At 42.5% G+C, this 21,106-nt stretch overlaps 1 protein-coding gene across 1 annotated transcript in view; it reads left to right on the top strand.

The window, feature by feature from the left end:
* Positions 1–21,106, top strand: part of LOC109251083 (kinesin-like protein KIF28P) — a 78,672-nt gene that overhangs the window by 12,572 nt on the left and 44,994 nt on the right. The window contains exons 3-5 of the mRNA XM_019422370.2: positions 2,454–2,657; positions 7,156–7,191; positions 12,717–12,941. Coding sequence (XP_019277915.2) covers positions 2,454–2,657; positions 7,156–7,191; positions 12,717–12,941 — 465 coding nt within the window. The remainder of the gene's footprint in view (positions 1–2,453; positions 2,658–7,155; positions 7,192–12,716; positions 12,942–21,106) is intronic.

The following is a 21,106-nucleotide window of genomic DNA, read 5'->3' as shown; positions in this document are numbered from 1 at the left end:
CATAGCAATCTACAGATTCAATGCAATCCTCATCAAAATTCCAGTGGCATTTTTCACAGAAATAGAATAAACAATCCTAAAATATGTGTGAAACCACAAAATCTCCAAATAGAGCAGCCTTGAGAAAGAAGGACAAAGCAGGAGGCATTACACTCCCTGATTCAAACTATATTACAGAGCTATGGCAATCAAAACAGTATGGCACTGGCATAAAACCACACATAGATCAGTGGAATGGAACAGAGAGCCCAGAAATAAACCCCTGTGTATATAGTCAATTAATCTATGACAAAGGAGCCAAACATAGACGACAGGGGAAAGAACAGTGTTTTCAATAAATGGTTTGGGGAAAACTGGACAGTCACATGCAAAAGAATGAAACTGGACCCCCAGATCACACCATTCACAAAAATTAACTTGAAATGTATTAAAAACTTGAACATAAGGGCAAAACCCATAAAACTTCTCGAAGGCAACATAGGTGGTAAGCTTCTACATATCAGTCTTGGAAATGATGTTTTGGATTTAATAACAAAAACAAAAGTAAGTAAGTGGGACTATGTCAGAACAAAAAGGCTTCTGTACATAAGGAAATCATCAGCAAAATGAAAGGGCAACATACAAAATGGAAGAAAATATTTGCACATCATATATCTGGTTCATATCCAAAATAGATAAAGAACTTATACAAGTCAATAGCAAATAACAACAACAACAACAACAACAACAACAACAACAACAACAAACAACCCAATTAAAAAATGGGCAGAGGAAATGAATAGACAGTTTCTCCAAAGAAGATATGCAAATAGCCAACAGATACAAGAAAAGATGCTTAATGTCACTCATCATCAGGAAATGCAAATCAAAACCACGGCGAGACATCTCACACCAGGTAGAATGGCTATTATCAAGAAGACTAATTCTGGTAATCAGTTCACAATATGTACAAATATCATATGTTGTTCACCTGAACCTAATATAATGTTATATATCAATTACATCTCGATTTTTGAAAAGATAGTTTTAAAAGACTGGAATTGTGCTGTAAAGAATTCACTTGGGGATGAGGACCACCATCGAGCTTTTTTGACCACCTGTTACGAGATCGCAGAATTACTATTTCACACACCGTAGTGTAGGACAATGCTTCGTATATTTGATGATAGGATGGTGGGTAGGAAGAAATTAGAAATGTAATTCTAACTCCAAAACTAGTTACTTTACTAAGCCTAGTAGGTGCTCCTTAGGTTTAGCTAATCGCTCTTAAGGTATAGAGTAGATACCCTTTGTAAGAACACATTTCTCTGGGAAAAGTATAATTATGACGATTTCAGAAACCACTGGCCAAATTCTACATCTTAGGCCTGAAGCTCCCCTAAACGTTGTAGTGTAATAATTTGTATTCCTTTCTTATGAGAAATGAACAGTATGAGAAAATCAGTTCCTGTCTATTGTCCACATATAAATCATACTATGTTGGTATGTGCATCTTTCCCAGACGTAAAAATTATATAAATTATACAAAGGTACCTACTGCAATGGAGGGATCATGTAAAGCTTACTATTTTTTTGTTTGTTTGTTTGAGAGAGAGAGAGTGCACATCCATGTGTGCATTAGCAGGGTAGGGGCAGAGGAAGAGAGAGAATCCCAAACAGGCCCCACACTCAGCACAGAGCCGGACACGGGGTTTGATCCCATGACTTGGGATCATAACCCCAGCTGACAACAAGAGTCGGATGCTCAACCACCTGAGCCTCCCAGGCACTCCAAGCTTACTTATTATTTTATTGATATTAGAGATCAGAGAAGAATGTACTCTTTGAAACAGCCTCAAATAAGAGAATATTGCTGGCTGTGGTCATGGCCCAGATAACGAAGGAGCCAGACCACATCTTCTCTTTCAAGCAGTTGTGGGCACAGGCATCTGTGTCTCCCACTTAAAAAAGGGAGTGTGTGCCCATGTATGTATGTGTGTTGTAGAAATGCTCCAAAACCACTGGGTCTTGTGGCCACACACACACACACAAAAGAGCTCAGCAGCAGAGGACTAAAATCAGTGCAGGGATTTTGTGATGTTATTGTTTGGAGTCAAGAACAAAGAGAAAGTAGGAGACACTTTGACTAGTCTCTGACACCTTGAAATTTTTGTCTGATTGCTGAATTTTAATGACCTAGCAAGGCTAGGTTTTGGCAAGGCTGTGAGAAGCACAGATTTGCTATTGACGGACACCAGCTAGTTGAAGATTCACGATCATCAGTGTTTTCCAAATGGCCAAATCTCATTTTTGGTTTCCAGCTTTATTTTATTGGTTCTAAGAGAGCATCAGAATTTTATTTCAAGTAGGTCATAGGGTACTAATTAAGCAATTCATCAAAACCAGAATATTTATGTTTTGAGAGTATTGTGAAAAGCCCGAGCTGAACACTGTGCCTGTGATCTTCTTTGCAGAAAGATGTTTTCCATGATCTTGGCAGGGGAATTCTGGACAGCGCTTGGCAAGGCTATAATGCCACCCTCCTAGCCTATGGCCAAACTGGCTCTGGAAAGAGCTATTCCATGGTTGGGCTTGGCGCAAACAAGGGTATCATTCCAAATGTATGTGAAGAGCTCTTTCAAGCAATTGAGGAGCGGGAGAGAAATCAGGAATACCAGGTGTGTACTCTCCTAAAATCCCTTCTTGGAGGGATTTCTTCTCTCATTTTGGAAATCCCTGGCCCCGAATTATCAGCATCTCTATTGGGGGATAATGTTAATTTTCCATAGCAAAATGTTTTCAGGATCACAAAATCAAGTTGCAGATAACGAGAATGTAGAATTTTTCTGGTCCTGAGGCAAACCCAAGGAAATATTTTTTTAAGGCATTTTGAATATCCTAGAAGCAGCTGTCTTAAAAGCTAACACTCCAAGGGATCGATCATTGTTGGGGTTGCTCGACAAGACCGCCACTGACTCTCCTACAGTCACCTTTACTCCCCTCTTCTGCTAAGACTGTGGCTGTGTCTTCATCTTCATTTATGTATTTTTATTTCTTTACAAAATTTTTTTTAACGTTTATTCATTTTTTGAGAGACAGAAAGAGACAGAGCATGAGCAGGGGAGGGGCAGAGAGAGGGGGAGACACAGAATCTGAAGCAGGCTCCAGGCTCCGAGCTGTCAGCACAGAGCCCGACGTGGGACTCAAACTCCTGAACCATGAGATCATGACCTGAGCTGAAGTCAGACGCCCAACCGACTGAGCCACCCATGTGCCCCTATGGATTTTTATTTCTAAATAAGGACTTTTATTTTCTTTCTCAGTTTCCCCAGCAGAGTTTCTTACTTGCCCCAACATAGAAGGCCCACACTAAATTTTAAATTCACTGAAGGTGGGCACCATCACCACAATGGACAGCAACCATTAACAAATGTCTTTAAAACATGATGGTAAATTATCTACAAATACCTGTAAGCAGAGCTTGTGTTTGTTTCCTCTAAGTGACAGGTGAAATTTATGTCATGAAAATTCGACAATGCATCACCTTTTTTTAATCTCAATTTTCCTCCTGATTTAAAAAGCAATGTGCTCAAGGCAGAGAACAGAAACTGCTCACAATCTCATCACTTAAATACTGTCAACATTATAGTATATTAGTAATTTTGTAATTAATTTTTTTTCAAAGTAATACAAGCATAGTTTAAGAACCCAAATTACCTAAGGGAAAGGAAGGCCTATGTCCACATAAAAAACATATACATGAATGTTGCACAGCGACGTATTTGTGAAGGTCAAAAAGTGGAAACAAGCCAAGTGGCCATCAAGTGATGAATGGATGAATGGAAGGCGGTATGGCCAGACAATGGAATATACTCAGCAGTAAGAGGAACTGTAGCATCTGGCACCTGCTACAACATGGATGAAACTTGGGGCACCTGGGTGGTTCTGTTGGTTGAACGACTGACTCTTGATCAGTTCAGGTCATGATCCCAGGGTTGTGGGATTGAGCCCCTCATCAGGCTCTGCACAGGGCATGGAGCCTGCTTGGGATTCTCTCTCTCTCTCTCTCTCTCTCCCTCTCTCTGCCCTGCCCCCACTCACATGTGCTCGCTCTCTAAAATAAAGTAAAACAAACAAAGCAATATTTAAAAATGGATGAACCTTGAAAACATTATGCTGAGTGAAAAAAAGCCACACAGGAAAGATACCATACCGTTTGATTCTCTTCACATAAAATGGCCAGAATAGGAAAAGTCTATATAGACAAAAAGTGGGTTGGTGGCTGCCTAGGGTTGGGGCGGAGCACAGAGGAACAGAGAAGGTCGAGTGGAGAGTGACTGCTAATGGGGTTCTTTTTGGAGGGGACAAAACATTCTTAGGTTGTGGGGGTAGTTACACAGCTCTGTGAATATACTCAAGACCATTGGGTTGTACACTTTTTTAAAAAAATGTTTATTTTTGAGAGAGAGAGGAAGAGAGAGAATCCCAAGCAGGCTCCATGCTCAGTGCAGAGCCCAATGTGGGGCTTGATCTCACGAACTGTGAGATCACGATCTCAGCCAAAACCAAGAGTTGGATGCTCAACTGACCGACTGAGCCACCCAGGCGCCCCAGATCATACATGTTAAATGGAAGGATGGTACAGAATTGCACTGACAGCCTTGTTGGAAGCCACCAGTGTCTTGCTGTCCTTCCTCCCCTCCTTGCCCATCGTGGCCCAAAGGTTACCATCTTCCATGCTTCGCCATTTGCCCTGGTATCCATCTGCATATTTTCAAACAATGCTGGTTTTTCTCCTCTTAGTAAAAATGTCTGAAATTGCTGTTGACCTTCTTGCCACAGTAAAAGAATTTATCCCCATCACACCCACACCATACACCACGATGCCTTCTTGCCCACATAACCCCTGCGTTATCGTAAAATTTGGTTAAATCAGTAGTGTTTAGCATTTTAGCTCTGCAACTATTAGTCACTGCTGAACCAAGGAATACATAAACACCTTTCTACACTGTTTTTCTTCAAGTATTTTTTAATTTTTTAATTTTAAAATTTGTGGGGCTTGTTTTTCTTTGAATTTTTAATTGCCTTGTAGGTGTGTATGTGTATGGTATTCTATAAATCCCTCTGCGGGTTTTTTCTCAATGCACTGTCACCTACCTATTAATCCTATTTCCAATACATTCAAGACTTATCAGCTCCATTAGTCAGGGGTGGAGGTCTCCTTCAGCAAGAGTTTTCCATTTTCCTGCTGTGATTTGGAGCAGTATTTCTCCAAGGCCACTGCAAAGTGTCATTTTAGAACTCTATTGCTACATCCTTCTCTGCTGCCTCCTCAGACTACTAAATGCAACATGTTTCTGTTTCTTAGTTTACACTCTCCTTTTGCTGCAATTTCCTCAGGATAGGTGGATCGGGTATACTTTGCATCTTTGCATCACTGAAAATACCTTTTCCTCCTCCCACATTGATCGAAGTGTATCCAGAACAGAATTCCAGATTTCTGAGAATAATTGGCAACATTATTCATTTTCTTTTGATTTCCAACTTTGCAGCTGAGAAGTCTGGTTCCCAATTCTTTCTATGTGAACTTTTTTTTTTTTTTTTTGCTTTTAGCTTCTCTCTCAGCTTTTAGGATCTTATTTTCACCCCTGATGGTCTGGTGTGTCTTAGTGTAAGCATTTTTCATTCATCGTGCTGGACACTTGGGGGAACCTTTTCAATCTGGCAATCTTTGTCTTCAGTTCTGAATAGCTTTTCTTATGTTATTTCTTTTATAATTGTTCTCCCTTCTAGAACTCCTCTTAATTGGATTTTGGACCTCTTGTGCTAATGTTCTAATTGTATAATGTTTTACTTCTTGCTTTCCACTTCTTGGTCTTTTTTCCCCCTTCATTCTAGAAGATTTCCTCAACTATATCTTATAACTCTTCCACTATACTGTCACTTTGGCTATCTTTCCTCAAGTTTAATGTACAAACATTCTTACTCTCTTTTTCCTTTGTAATAGCATCCTGTTTTTTCATGGATAGAATTCTTTCTCTGTCTGATGCTAGGAATTATAGGACTTTTTTAAAATATATTTTTTAATGTTTATTTATTTTTGAGAAAGAGGGAGACACAGTGTGAGCAGGGGAGGGGTAGAGAGAGAGGGAGACACAGAATCCAAAGCAGACTCCAGGTTCTGAGTTGTCAGCACAAAGGCCAACATAGGACTCAAATTCACGAACCATGAGATCATGACCTGAGCCAAAGTTGGACACTTAACCGACTGAACCACCCAGGTGCCCCTATAGGACTTTTAAAAGTGTTCTCTTCTACTCCGTGCATTGTCTGCTTTCTTGGAGTTCCTTTTTTCTACAGTTTGTTTGCTCTCTCATATTGGAGGCTTTCCTGGTCTGCTAATCCTAGGCCATTTGTTTAAAACATGTGACACTCAAGTTAGTTGGAAGCTCTGGGGACAGGAGACATGACTGGCAAGACCCACGATGGGGTAATGAAATGCACAAGCCAGCCTTCCCCTTGGTAGAGGGGTGGTGGCAAATGTCAGTATCTTGGGGTCTTTTCTTTATGCTAGAGCCATTCAGAGCCCTCCAGTCTCCCGCTTAAGGGGTGCTGGCTTGTCCAGCAATATTCCAAAAGCACAGTAGGGTAAAAACCACCCTTTTTCTGTACATATGTTCAGAGAGGGGGTGAGCAATAAAGAATAACCTTTTTCTAGCACACCTGGGTGGCTCAGTCGGTTAAGCATCTGACTTTGGCTCAGGTCATGGTCTCACAGTTCGTGGGTTCAAGCCCCACGTCAGGCTCTGTGCTGCTTCAGATTCTGTGTCTCCCTCTCTCTCTGCCCCTCCCCCACTTGTGCTCTCTCTCACAAAGAAAAACATTACAATTTTTTTAAAATAATCTTTTTCTGTTTCCAATTGAGATTGAAAGACACACAAACACACACACACACACACACACAGAGGTGTATATCTGTTTTTCATTTATATTAATAACTTCCTCCAGATCATTAAAATTATGCAAGAATCTCTTACGACATGTGAAATAGAGCACTGGTATATTTAATAATAGCCTTTCCCTTTGTGGGAAATTTTTGTTGTTCCTACATTACTTTTTTTTTTCCCCAAAGATGACTTTCCAAAGAATATTTACTTTATGTTCTTTTCTGTACAGGTTACATTCAGTATGCTGGAAATTTACAACGAGCAGGTAACAGCGATTCTATTCTCTGACACACAAATCTGGGTGACTCTGCAGCTTAATCAATATCAGCTTAATCAATACTAATAAGATCAATATCAATCAATATCCCCCGCACTACAGATACAGTCAGAACTCTGTGGCCTGGCATTGGCTAGTCAGCTTTGACCCACCTCTCCGGCTCTACGTCTTGTCCCGTTATCTCCACACACCCTATGCTTCAGCCGCATAGACTTCTCCTTCCTTTTCAGAACACGTCATTCCGTCCTGCATCTCCTGTTCTCTCCCTGGAACGGCCCCCTGCTTTCTCCGCCCTTGAAGAAAGCACTGCCTTTGGAGGTACAGCTCCGGGCTCAGGGCTCCCACACATCCTGCAGCAGTTGACCTCAGTCAGCATGTGGGGTAGAGGAGGTGGCAGCAAATTTATTTTCAAAGGGCCAGTCTCTGCTGCAACTACTCACTTCTGCCCTCGTAGAGCAAACAGTATATGCATGAACAGGCACAGCTGCGTACCCATAAAATTTGATTCCTGGACACTGAGACTTAAATTTCACATAAATCTTGATGTGGGGCCGTGAGCCAACAGTCAAGAAAGAATTCTTGAGATATTTTCGGTGCAAAAAGGTGCTTTTATTATAGCACGGGGACAGTACCCATGGGCAGAAGGGGCTGCATTGGGATCATGAGGAGTGACTGATGATATATTTTTTAGTTAGCGGGAGTTAGCGATAGCGGAGGTCTCTAAGGAATTTGTGCACGTTAGAAGCCCCCTGGGGGGGCAACCTATTGTTCAGATAAGGCCGCTTTTAGTCTTTGATGAAATATCAACAGTAAGGCGGCCGTGAATTCCTTGAGGAAGGTCATGCTCTGCACATCTCAGGGATTCATCAGTGGGCTGTGGGGTGTAAGGAAACTTAATTTTAGCTACATTTCTCTTGCATTTGTTCTTCTCATCAATTTTCACATACCACAAAATACCTTTTGATTTTTTTTTCAATCATTTAAAAATGTGGAAAACGGTCTTATGTCAAGGATCATACAAAAACACGTGGTAGGCTAAATTTAGCCCCCAGGCCATGGTTCGCCTGTCCCTAAAGGAAGGGCATGGTCTCAGACCCCAGCTCTCTCATGGACTAGCCATGTGACTTTGGAAAATCACTTTAACTCAGAACTCAGTCTTCTCACTTATAAAGTAGAGAATTTCTAATAAGACAGTACCCATTGAGATGTACTGTGGTCTCACTGCCCTTTCCCCATGAATTGGTCATATTATACTGTGAACTTTAATTAAATATTTGTATCTCCCAAACAGACCATTTCTTTGTGAACACCTTTCTACAGGAAATACCATCTCAATAGCCAATACACTTTTAGGCCTAAAAGGGGTGCTCCTGAATATTTACAGATGGTCCCCTCTGGTAACTATCAGTTTATTCTCTGTAGTTAAGAGTCTGTTTCTTGGTTTATCTCTTTTTTTTTTCCCCTTGGCTCATTTGTTTTGTCTCTTAAGTTCCACATATGAGTGAAATCATAAGGTGTTTGTACTTCTCTGAATGACTTATTGCACTTAGCAGAATACACTCTAGCTCTATCCATGGTGTCATAAATGGCAAGGTTTCCATTCTTTTTTTATGGCTGAGTAATATTCCATTGTGTGTGTGTGTGTGTGTGTGTGTGTGTGTGTGTGTATACATCTTTTTTATCTTTTTATCGGTCAATGGACACTTAGGCTGCTTCCATAATTTGGCTATTGCAAATAATGCTGCTATAAATATTGGGGTGCATGTATCCCTTTGAATTAGTATTTTTGTATTTTTTTTTTAGTAGGCTTCATGCTCCGCATGGAGCCCAGTGTGGGCCTCAAACTCACGACTGTGAGATCATGATCTGAGCTGAGATCAAGAGTCAGATGCTTAACCGACTGAGCCACCCAGGCAGGCCAGTATTTTTGTATTCGTTGGGTAAATACTTAGTAGTGCAATTACTGGGTCATAGGGTAGTTATGTTTTTAACTTTTTGAGGAGCCTCCATACTTTTCCACAGTGGCTGCACCACTTTGCCTTCCCATCAATAGTGCAAGAGGGTTTCCTTTTCTCCACATCCTTACCAACACCTGTCGTTCCTTGTGTTGTTAATTTTAGCCATCCTGACAGGTGTGAGGTGGCATCTCATTGCGGTTTTGCTTTGCATTTCCCCGATGATGAATGATGTTGAGCATCTTTTCAAGTGTCTGTTGGCCGTCTGTATGTCTTCTTTGGAGAAATGTCTGTTCATGTCTTCAGTCCTTTTTAAAATGGATTATTTGGTTTTTGGGTGTTGAGTTTGATAAGTTCTTTATAGATTTTGGATACTATCCTTTTGATGTGTCGTTTGCAAATATCTTTTCCCATTCCATGGGTTGCTTTTTAATTTTGTTTATTGTTTCCTTTGCTGTGCAGAAAACTTTTACTTTGGTAAAGTCCCAATAATTTATTTTTGCTTTTGTTTCTCTTGCCTCAGGAGACATATTTAGAAAGAAGTTGCTAGGGCTGATGCCAAAGAGGTTATTGCCTATGTTCTCCTGTAGGATTTTGATGGTTTCCTGTCTCACATTTAGGTCTTTACCCATTTTGAATCTATTTCTGTGCATGGTGTAAGAAAGTGGTCCAGTGTCATTCTTTTTTTTTTAATTTTTTTTTTAACGTTTATTTATTTTTGAAACAGAGAGAGACACAGCATGAACGGGGGAGGGGCAGAGAGAGAGGGAGACACAGAATCGGAAGCAAGCTCCAGGCTCTGAGCCATCAGCCCAGAGCCCGACGCAGGGCTTGAACTCGCGGACCGCGAGATTGTGACCTGAGCTGAAGTCGGACGCTTAACCGACTGAGCCACCCAGGCGCCCCTCATTCTTTTGCATGTTGCTGTCCAGTTTTCCCAACACGATTTGTTGAAGAGACTGTCTTTTTCCCATGGGATATCTTTTCTGCTTTGCCAAAGATTGACTGACCATATAGTTGTGGATTCCAAATGGGTTCTCATGTCAAGATCACTGGTGAAGTTTCTATTTCTTTCAAGTTGCTAAGACTTGGAAGATAGTATGGCTCCTTTACCTTACACCAATAACTTTAGGAAGACAATTTAATTTCTTTTATTACCAACTTCTGGTGGGCATCTCATTGTGGTCTCCCTACTGATATCTGTTTATGATGATACGCTGTCTAGAATTCTGTCTTCTTGTCTCTAAAATGAGAACACAGGACATCTTAGGAACATTTCCGTTTCTCATATTCCATGAGCCTCTGGTATTTTTCCTCTAGGTACTTAAAGTGAAGTTTATTAGGTACCTGTGATGTTTCAGACATCATACCAGACTCTGAGGACGAGTGAGTCCCGGGACTTAACTCCCGCCATGGAGGAGTCTGGTGGGAGCTTACAACACCTCTCCAGACAGTGATGCCTTACATGTGCGGCATGAAAAGTAAAGCGCAAGGGGCAGAGAGGAGGGAATGTGTGACTGCCTGGCATGTTTGGCAACATCGGTCAACGCTGGACTCAGACTGGGCCTCGAGAGACGTGTATGAGCTTGGCGAGGCTGTGGGAAGGCTCGGGGCACAGATAGGGGCACTTTGGGCCAGGATTAGTGTTCACCAGTCGAAAAATACCGGAAAGCGCATGGCACTGAAGGGAGCAGTGAGTAAGTACTCTGGGTAGCCGGAGTTGGATGCACGGTGGGGACGTCAGGAGATGAAGCCAAAGACAGGCCCTGCCTGAGAGCGAGGGGCCTTTGTCCTGCAGGCAGTGGAGAAGCCCAGTGGAGGATCTTACAGGGAAATCGGATAATCGGACTGGGATTCTGGGAGCGTTCTCTAGCAGCAGAGGCAAGTTGGATTTGAAGGCGTGCCAAATAGAGGCAGCGTTAGGGGAGTCCCGGGAAAGCCCAGGTGAGTGAAGAAGGTCTTATGAGAGTCACCCAATTCTGATCTCCAGAAACTCCCTGGAGGGCGCTGGCACCAGGATCTGCCCCTGTCTCTGGCACCTTATGTCCACTGTCTTAGTTTGGCTTGCCTGAGCTTCCCTCTGCGATCTTGCCTTGGTTCTAGGACGCAGAGCTGTGGAGCGACAGACCTGGGGGAGATCTCAGAGATCGTTTAATCCGCCCCCTCCTATTATGAACCCTAGGAAAAGAAGAGATTTTCCAAAGCACTCCCAGGCCGGAAGCAAAACAAGGACTGAGAACCCAGGTCTTCAGGCTCCCAGCCCAGACGTCTCGGTACCATAAGACACCGAACCACCCCTCTGGGGGCCTCTGCCTCTACCAGACTCCCACAGCAGGACCTACTTGGCCTTGTCCGAAGTGGCTTTTCTTGGGTGAGAGGCAACAGGGGCTTGCACCCGAGGCCGTGGTCTAGGTGTGACAGCTCACGAATCTCCGACAAGAAGATTCAAAGAATCACCCTCATTCACTTGTTAGACTTGACTGGTGCAAATACCGTCGGGATTGAATCAGTTTCCCTTGGAAGTAGGGTTCAGGGTGGTGGCATTTGGGGGACGATGATCCCCCCCCCCCCCCAGGTGCATCAGGCCTTCTGCTGACCTTGGGTACTCAGCACGCTAGTCTCTGCTATTTATTTTTATTTTTAGTTGTCACTGTTTTCAGTAAAATGTCATCACTTTGTAATAGAGACTCTGTGGTAATTCAGACCGGGGCTAGGATGGTGTGTTTCTATGTTATCCCCAAAGGAGTTGCTAATCAAATAAAACGGTTAACAAGGCTCCTGGGAGAACGTTCATGGCAATAAGAGAATAAGGGTTTCAAGCATAAATGTTTTAGAAGCACCTGTTGAAAGCCAGACGCCCGTGCACACCCACTCCAATATTTCGTCATGCTGTAGAAGTGGTTCCAGACGCTTCTAATGCACAACATACAGTGTGTTAAACATTATTCGTTAGCCTCGCTCTGATTACACCGTCCTGTGAAAAAGCATTCACGGAGTGCCTCTCCTATGTCAGGAACTATGTCAGGATCTACTGGTTCCACAGGAAGGGAGTTCACAGGCCGGATGGGCTGCCTGAGGTACTAGAAAATACTGGAACTGAGTTTCAGAAAACTAGGCTTACGCCAGCAGTTACAACAGATTTCCCTCGTATTGGCTGTTCCCCTATTGCTTACTTACCTAAATTATGAGAGTGTCCAGTACCTACCGAAATTTAGCATCTATTCGTTCAATAAATATTTATTTATTTTTAATGTTTATTTATTTTTGAGAGAGAGAGAGAGAGAGAGAGCAAGCGCACTAGCAGGAGAGGGGCAGAGAGAGAGGGAGACACAGACTCCAAAGCGGGCTCCGGGCTGTCCGCCCAGAGCCCCCCACACGGGGCTCGAACTCACGAACCGTGAGATCATGTCCTGAGCTGAAGTCGGACGCTTCACCAACGGAGCCACCCAGGGGCCCTGATAAGTTTTTTTTAAATTTAATATAGCCTAGGCAGAGGCGTCAGAGCGACGTAAATGGAAATCCCTGGCTTCCTGAAGTTTATACTCTTTTTTTCCGCAGATACGAGACCTGCTGTCTAGAACCAAGCAACCCGGAGGACTAAAAGTAAGGGAGGATCAACACCTGGGCTTTTATGTGGACGGCCTGAAGTCAGTGCCCTGTGGGAACTACGCGCAGATTGAAAGGCTGATGGAGCAAGGGACAAAAATAAGGACCACGGCCTCGACCAACATGAACGCCAGCAGCAGCCGGTCTCATATGGTTATCACCATTCAGTTCAGGCAGGTGAGATGTGCGGGAAGGCAGCCATCCCGCTTCCCCACCAGGCGTGGGGTCTGCGGGGAGGGTTCCCGAGGGCACGAGGAGCTGGTGGGCGTTCCGGAATCCTTTCAGATTTGACCTGTGGATTACGGTGGCTGCTTCCAACCAGGGGCTCCGGGGTCAGGAACAGGAGGAAGGGAGGCACCTTGCCTCTCTCCACCCTGGCTCCCCAGTACGATGGTGACCAGCTTTCAGATCCCTGAGCCTGGAGGACACCAGATACTCAACTACCTTTCTGATTCATGCAAGTTGCAAGATAAAGCCTTCGAAACTAGCTCACCCATGTAACTCTCCACTAACTGGCATCTCTGATAAAACCGAGCACATTTTTCCCCTCCGTACTCCTCGGTAGATATCAGAGAGTGAACTCTAGATGGTCACCGGCCGGATTCAGAAACAGTTATTTACAAAGCCTGGGCAATCGGTGCAGGGAGCTGGGATTTCACCATCTCTGTTCCCTACGCCACAGCCCGAGTCACAGACAGAATGGGAATAAATGAAGGTTGCCCTGCTCTGATCAGGAATAGTGGGACAACACTGGACTATACCTGACCCTTTGTTTACCGGCTTTGAAACTTCGGGAAATAACTTCCTTACCCTCAGTCTCCGTTTCCTATTCTGTAAAATGCGATTCTGCAGGAATGTTGGGAAGCTTAAATAAGAGCCTGCATCTTTTTTTTTTTAATTGTTTTTTTAATGTTTATTTATTTTTGAGACAGAGAGAGACAGAGCATGAATGAGGGAGGGTCAGAGAGAGAGGGAGACACAGAATCTGAAGCAGGCTCCAGGCTCTGAGCTATCAGCACAGAGCCTGACGCAGGGCTTGAACTCATGGACTGTGAGATCATGACCTGAGCTGAAGTCGGTCGCTTAACCGACTGAGCCACCCAGGCGCCCCAGAGCCTGCATCTTAAACAAGTTTGAGGGCAGACTGTGAAGGTGGTGGAGAGGGACCTGAGCTCGTTTCCTCCTCCTCACACACAGAGGCAATGACTACGCATGATCCAGCTCACTATGGAAATGACTCGAAGACCAGCAGAACAGCTCTTCCACAGCTAAAGACACGGAGAGATAACCCCATTGAGAAGGGTAGGAGGAGTGGAAACCTAGCTGGAAAGCAAAGCCCAAGCATAATGACGCCCAAGCGAGAAGGATATCCCAGGCACCAAGATTTTCCCTCACGAGCGAGGGTATCAGACTTTACCTCGGGCACCCCCTGCTCTGGAGACCTGCATCAGAAAGACAAGCCTTGTCACATCTGGCTTTGAAAATCAGTGGACTTAACTCTGGGAGAGGCAAAGCACCATAAGAATCCAAGAGTCAGGGCCACCTGGGTGGCTCAGTCGATTAAGCACCTGATTCTTGGTTTTGGCTCAGGTCAGGATCTCACCGTTCGTGGGATCGAGCCCAGCATTGGGCTCTGCGCTGACAGCTCAGAGCCTACTTGGGAGTCTCGCTCCCTCACTCTCCCTCTCTCTCTCTCTCTCTGACCCCCCCCCACTCTCTCTCTCTCTCTCTCAAAATAAACAAACTTAAAAATATATCAATTAAAGAATCCGAGAGTCCACTCTTAAAGGGCCAGCACAGAAGCAGTGATTTTAAGGCATGTGTGAGAGGATCAGAGATCTGTAGGAGCTTTCTCAGGGAACGAGAGTGCTGAAGGTGCTGTTTTCCTTGACCTCCTTCAGCCTAGCTGGTCAGTCCTTGTGGGAGTCAGTTCTGATGCTCTTCATCCACCACCTTAGCCCTGCCTGTCCTGACCCTGTGTTCCACCCGCCGATCCATCCAAAAAGACTCCTGCCCCAGAGGAGGGGAGCCAGCCTTGACCACCGGCACACCCACAGCTGCCACGGCCAGTCACACAGGAGGGAGCACGCAGCCCACACAACTGACCTCCCTGGAGTTCCTGGTTCTGCTGACCAGGGGGGATTGTGCTGCTGGGCCCCACGGGACACCTCTACATAAGGCCACTGCCGTCATCACCAGGAGACATAGCTGACCTAATACACAGAAACAGATGAAGGCTCAGACAAAATGAGAAGACAGAAAAATATATTCCACGCAAAAGAACAGGACGAAACCTCAGTGAAAGAACTAAGCAAAACGGAGATAAGCAATCTGCCTGATAAAGAGTTCAAAGCGATCATCAGGTGCTACACAGACTGGAGAGAAGGGAGGATGAGCTCAGTGAGACCTTCAACCAAAGAGACAGAAATATAGTGGCTGAGTGGCTTAAGAGTCTGACTCTTGATTTTAGCTCAGGTTGTGATCTCATCGCTCTTGGGTTCGAGCCCAGTGTCAGGTTCTGTACTGTCAGTGCTTGGGATTCTCTCTCTCCGCCCCTCCCTGACTCACATTTTCTCTCTCTCCAAAATAAATAAACGAACAAAGAGGAATTTCCTACTCTGTTTAAAGAAAAAAACAAAAAGAACTAATCACAACTGAAGAATATACTGAAATGAAAAATACACTAGAGGGAATCAACAGCAGATTGGAGGATGCAGAACAAAGGATCAGCAATCTGAAAAACAGGGTGATGGAAGGCAGCCAGCTGAACAGCAATTTAAAAAAAAAAAAAAAGAATTTTTTAAATGAGCATAGCTTGTACTAACATTTGGATTAGAGGGGTTCCAGACAGAGGAGAGAGAGAAAGGGGCAGAAAAGTTATTTGAAGAAATAACAGTTGAAAACTTCCCTAACCTTGGGAAGAAAACAGACACCCAGGTCCAGGAAAAACAGAGAACCCTAAACAAGATGAATCCAAGGAGGTCCACACTAAGACACATAAAAATTTAAGTGTCAAAAATGAATAACAAAGGGAGAGTCTAGAGAACAGCAAGAGAGAAGCAAATAATTGCATACAAGAGAAACCCCATAAGGCTATCAGCTGATTTTTCAGCAGAAACTTGGCAGGCCAGAAGGGAGTGGCACGATATAATCAAAGTACAGAAAGGAAAAGCCTACAATCAAGAATTCTCTACCCATCAAGGTTATGATCCAGAATTGAAGGAGAGATAAAGAGTTTCCAGGACAGGGGTGCCTGGGTGGCTCAGTCAGTTGAGCATCTGACTCTTGATTTCAGCTCAGATTATGACTCCAGGATTGTGGGATTGAGCCTGGCACCTGCTTAAGATTCTCTCTCTCCCCTGCTCAAGTGCTCTCTCCCATTCTGAATGAATGAATGAATGAATGAATGAATAGCTGGCTAGCTAGCTAGCTAGTTAGCTTCCAGGACAAACAAAAGTCAAAGGAGACCATTACCACTAAACTGGCCTTACAAAAAATGTTAAAACAACTTCTTTAAATGGAAAAGAAAAGGCTATAACTAGAATTAAGAAAATTACGCAAGGAGAGGCACTTGGGTGGCTCAGTCAAGCATCTAACTCCTGGTTTCCGCTCAGGTCATGATCTCACAGTTGGTGAGTTCAAGCTCCACATTGGGCTCTACACTGACAGTGCAGAACCTGCCTGGGATTCTCTCTCACTCCTCCCTCTGCCCCTCCCTCGCTCGTGTGTGTGCATGCCATCTCTCAAAATGAATAAACTTTTTTTTTTTTAAGAAAATTATGCAAGGAAAAAATGTCACTGGTAAAACCAGACATAAAGGTGATAAATCAATCACTACTAAAGCTAGTATGAAGGTTACAAGGCAAAGGTAGTAAAATTATATATACAAAAGTCAGTTAAAGGATACATAAAATTTTTAAATGTAAAGTATGACACCATATACATAAAATGTAGAGGGGAAGGAAAAATGTAGAGCGTTTAGAATGTGTTTCAACTTAAGCAATCATCAACGTAAAATAGACTATTATTTACACTGAATTTACATGTGAACCTCATGGTGACCACAAACCCAAAACCCATAAGATACACAAAAAATAAAGGGAAAGGATTCCAAGCACAACAATAAAGAAAGTTATCAAATCACAAAGGAAAAGAGCAATACATTTTGTTTACTAACAAAATAACGAGAACTATATACTTATCAATAATTACTTTAAATGTAAATGGACTACCAGCATTTTTCACACAGCTAGAACAAACAATCCTGAAATTTCTATGCAACCGCTAAAGACCCTGAATAGCGAAAGCAATCCTGAAAAAGAAACGAAAAGCTGGAGGCATCACAATTCCAGACTTCAAGCTGTATTACAAAACTGTAGTCATCAAGACAGTATGGTACTTGCACAGGAACAGACACACAGATCAATGGAACAGAATAGAAAACCCAGAAATGGACCCACAACTATATGGTCAACTAATCTTTGACAAAGTAGGAAAGAATATCCAATGGAAAAAAAGATGGTCTCTTTGACAAATGGTGTTGGGAAAACTGGACACCAGCATGCAGAAGAATGAAACTGGACCACTTTCTTACACCACACACAAAAATAAATTCAAAATGGACAAAGACCTAAATGTGAGACAGGAAATCACCAAAATCCTAGAGGAGAACATAGGTAGCAACCTCTTTGACCTTGGCCGGAACAACTTCTTACTAGACACATTGCCAAAGCACAAAGGAACTATTGGGACTTCATCAAGATAAAAAGCTTCTGCACAGCAAAGGAAACAATCAACAAAACTAAAAGGCAGCCAATGGAATGGGAGAAGATATTTGCAAATGACATATCTGATAAGGGGTTAGTATTCAAAATCTATAAAGAACTCACCAAACTCAATATCCAAAAAAACAAATAATCTGGTCAAGAAATGGGCAGAAGATATGAATAGACATTTCTCCGAAGAAGACACCAGATGGCTAACGGACACATAAGATGATCAACATCACTCATCATCAGGGAAATACAAATCCAAACTATGATGAGATATTACCTCACACCAGTAGGAATGGCTAATATTAACAACACATGAAACAAGAGATGTTGAGGAGGATGTGAGAAAGGAGAACATTTTGCACTGTTGGTGGGAATGAAAACTGGTGCAGCTGCTCTGGAAAACAGTATGGGGGTTCCCCCAAAAGTTAAAGATAGAACTACCCTATGATCCAGCAATCGCACTACTAAGTATTTACCAAAAGGATCAAAAAAATAGATTCGGAGGGGTGCATGCGCCCTGATGTCTAAAGCAGCACTATCAACAATAGCCAAAGTATGGAAAGAGCCCAAATGTCTATCAACTGATGAATGGATAAAGAAGATGTGGTATGTATGTACACACACACACACACACACACACACAATGCAATACTACCCAGCCATCACAAAGAATAAAACCTTCCCATTTGCGACAACGTGGATGGAGCTAGAGTGTATTATGTTAAACAAAATAAGTCAGTCAGAGAAAAGACAAATACCATATGATTTCACTCATAGGTGGAATTTAAGAAACAAAACAGATGAACATACGGTAAGGGGGGACAAAGAAAAGGAAGCAAGCCATAAGAGACCCTTAAGGACAAAGAATAAACTGAGGATTGCTGAAGGGAGGTGGTGGGGGATGGGTTAGGTGGGGGATGGGTATTAATGAGGGCACTTGTTGGGATGAGCACTGGATGTTGTATGTAAGTGATGAATCACTGAGTTCTACTCCTGAAACCAATAATACCCTGTATGTTAACTGATTAGAACTTATTTACTTACTATTTTATTTTATTTTATTTTATTTTATTTTATTTTATTTTATGTTATTTTATTTTATTTTATTTTAAGACAGAGTGAGAGTGCCTGAACAGGGGAGGGACAGAGAGAGAGGGAGAGAGAGAATCCCAAGGAGGCTCCGCGCTGTCAGCATGGAGCCCGATGTGGGGCTCAAATTCACTAACTGGGAGATCATGACCTGAGCCCAAACCAAGAGTCAGACGCTCAACTGACTGAGCCACCCAAGCGCCCCTAACTAGAATTTAAACCAAAACTTCGAAAAAATGAACGTAAATGGACTACATGTTCCAATCAAAAGAACATAAAGTGACTGAATGGAATAAAAAAAGAAACAAACAAGACCCAACTGTGTGCTGCCTCAGGGATTCACTTCAGACCTAAGGATACATACAGACTGAGAGTGAAAAGATGGCAAAGGATATTCCACGCATGTGGAAGCAAAAAACAAATGCTAGGGTAGACAAAATTGACTTTAAAACAAAGACTGTAACAAGAGACATCATTACATAATGATAAAGGGATCACTCTAACAAGAGGCTATAACAGTTGTAAATCTGTCTGCACCCAACATAGGAGCACCTAAATATATAAAGACAATATTAACAGACATAAAGGGAGAAATTGACAGTAATACAACAATAGGAGGGGACTTCAACACCCCACTTAAGTCAGTGGACAGATCGTCCAGACAGAAAGTCAACAAGGAAACAGTGGCTTTGAGTGACACATGAGACCAGATGGATCGCACAGATACATATCCCATCCAAGAACAGCAGAATACAAATTCTTTTCAAGTGTACATGAAACATTCTCCAGGGTAGATTTCATGCTAGGCCACAAAATACACCTCAAGAAACTTAAGGAGTTTGAAATCACATCAGGCTCTGCACTGGGATTGGAGCCTGCTGGGGATTCTCTCGCTCCCTCTGGCCCTCCCCCACGTGCACACACTCTCTCTCTACAAAGACTACTACAAAAGATTATACACCAGCAAATTGGGCAAATGGATAGAAGAAATGGATAAATTCCTAGAAATGCACAAGTCCAAGTCTGAATTGGGAAGAAATAGAAAATCTGACCAGACCAATAACCAGGAACAACACTGAATTGGCATTCAAAGAGCTCCCAGCAAACAAAATCGCAGGACCACATGGCTTCACAGACGAAGTCTACCAAACATTTAAAGAAGCGTTAATACCTATTCTTTTCAAACTATTCCAAAAAATAGGAAAGAAACCTTCCAAATTTTTCACAGTAGGAGGCCAGCATCATCTTGATGCAAATTAAAAAATGTTAAAGATTAATATCCTTGATGAACATACATGCAAAAATCTTCTACAAACCAAATTCAACAATACACAAAAGTATCATTCCCCACAATCAAGTAGGATTTATTTCAGGGACGCAAGGGTAGCTCAAGATTTGCAAATCAATCAACATAATGTACCACATTAACAAATGAAGGACAAAAATCATATGATTCACAGATGCAGAAAAGAACACTTGACAAAACTTAACATGTTTTCATCAGGAAAACTCTCAATAAAGTGGATTTAAGGGGAACATAACTCAATGTACATAATAAAGTCCACATGTGAAAAACCCACAGCTAGCATTATACTCAGTGGTAAAAAAACCAAAGGCGTTTCCTCAAAGATCAGGAACAAGACAGGATGTGTACACTTTTATTCAACATGTGGAAGTCCTAAAAAAAAAAAAAATTTAAATTAAAAAAAAAAACTTAGAAAAATAGGGGCGCCTGGATGGCTCAGTCAGTTGAGCATCCGACTTCAGCTCAGGTCATGATCTCACGGTCCGTGAGTTCGGGGCCCATGTCAGGCTCTGTGCTGACAGCTCAGAGCCTGGAGCCTGCTTCGGATTCTGTGTCTCCCTCTCTCTCTGACCCTCCCCCGTTCATGCTCTGTCTCTCTCTGTCTCAAAAATAAATAAACGTTAAAAAAAATGTCTTTTAAAATAAATAAATATTTTTAAAAAATTAAAAAAAATAAAACAAACATGTGGAAGTCCTAGCCACAGCAATCAGATGATCAGACATGAAAAAGAATATAAGGTATCCAAATAAGTAAGAAAGAAGTAAAATTTTTCACTATTTGCAGGCGACATGATACTATACATGGGATAACCTAAAGTCTACCAAAAAACTACTAGAATTAATAAATGAATTCAGTAAAGTTTCAGGATACAAAATAGGTATACAGAAGTCTATAGATTCCTATTTCTATACATTAATAACAAACTAGTGGAAAGAGAAATTAAGAAAACAATCCTATTTATAATTCTAGCAGAAAGAATAAAATACCCAGGAATGAATTTAACCAAGGAGATAAAAAGAAATGTCCTCTGAAAGCTATACGACATCGATCAAAGACATTGGAGAAGACACACATAATTTTTTTAACGTTTATTTATTTTTGAGAGAGAGAGAAGGAATGAGAGTGCATGCATGCAAGCAAGGAGGGGGTGGGCAGAGAGCGAGGGGGACAG

This window comes from Panthera pardus, unplaced genomic scaffold (genome assembly GCF_024362965.1).
Source record: "Panthera pardus isolate Hobbes unplaced genomic scaffold, ASM2436296v1 HiC_scaffold_21, whole genome shotgun sequence".
Taxonomy (NCBI): Eukaryota; Metazoa; Chordata; class Mammalia; order Carnivora; family Felidae; genus Panthera; species Panthera pardus.
The sequence above is the reverse complement of the archived record's forward strand: the minus strand, read 5'-3'. Positions and strand labels throughout refer to the sequence as shown.